Below are 1,004 nucleotides of genomic sequence, written 5' to 3'. Positions count from 1 at the left end.
GCATATGACATAAAGGATAAAATCCTAGGGTCAGAATTTTAAAATTCTCTCCCTTAACCCTGAGGTTGTAAGAGTAAATATCCCCTCGGGAAGGACAAGCTGCAGATGTGTAAAGCACTGTAAAGAGAATCTAATATGAAGAAGAATCCAATACGTTTAACCCTAGGCCACCTGCAAAGCAGCTGTGAATGTTAGCGGGACGTGTGCTGACTTCACCTTTGTTACCTTTATTCTCTCCCTTCTGCTCTCCTTCAGGTACGTCCATATGGCCTCATTGCCTTCTGCACACACTTCTACTGGGGGGTATCCCATGGGGTTATTCACCAGGGTCAGGACCCGGAGATGCTCGAGGCTGTCCAAATCCTCGGGAAGACGAGTGAGCAAGTTGTCCTCCAGCAGCGGCACTCCCAGACCTGGAAGGATTTCTGTTTCAAGTGGTGAATTTCTCTTAGAAACGAGCAATAATAACTTGATACCTCGCCCTGCTCAGGTACGTGAGGGATCCACCTCTGCATGTAGACTAGGAATGAGCACAAGCGTGTGCAAGAAATGATAGGGCCTTTTGTCCATCCACTAAAAGGCTTGTTACTATGTCTGTTCTTCCTCACAATAGACAGAACAGAAATGCATATTGAAATATATTTATAGCAGCAGTGGCAAACTAACAGCAAAACTGGCAAACGTCCCTGAGGTCACCACTGTTTGGAACAACAGACTCTGGAGCCTTTGGATGGGACACTTATCACCTGTGGGCCTTGCTAGTCCCCGTTATTGCTCCAGCCTTGGGCACATCAATGTGACCTCCTGATCACTGAAGACAGTGGAATGAGGGGCACCTGGCTCACACAGTCCTGCTGCTCTCAGATGAGCAAATAAATTACTTTTGAAGAAAAATAGCCTAATATAAATAGAAATGTCTACATTCCAAAACAGCAAAAACGTATAAAAATAATTATTCCCTCCTCACCAGCCTTTCCACATCTTTTTTTTTTTTTTTTTTTTTT

General features: G+C 44.4%; 1 protein-coding gene across 5 annotated transcripts in view; it reads right to left on the bottom strand.

Moving 5' to 3' along the window:
- The window catches only part of Lrriq4 (leucine rich repeats and IQ motif containing 4), a 30,648-nt gene that overhangs the window by 6,497 nt on the left and 23,147 nt on the right, over nt 1-1,004 (bottom strand). For 3 of the 5 annotated variants that reach the window (XM_010632347.2, XM_010632348.2, XM_010632349.2), the window contains one exon: nt 226-425. In XM_010632347.2, coding sequence (XP_010630649.1) covers nt 226-425 — 200 coding nt within the window. The remainder of the gene's footprint in view (nt 1-225; nt 426-1,004) is intronic. The other 2 variants (XM_010632350.2, XM_019208709.1) reach the window with 1 other exon arrangement.

Source organism: Fukomys damarensis, unplaced genomic scaffold (assembly GCF_012274545.1).
Source record: "Fukomys damarensis isolate Sample0158 unplaced genomic scaffold, DMR_v1.0_HiC HiC_scaffold_12, whole genome shotgun sequence".
In the NCBI taxonomy this organism is placed as follows: Eukaryota; Metazoa; Chordata; class Mammalia; order Rodentia; family Bathyergidae; genus Fukomys; species Fukomys damarensis.
Note: the sequence above shows the minus strand (reverse complement) of the source record. Positions and strands in the feature narration are given on the sequence as shown.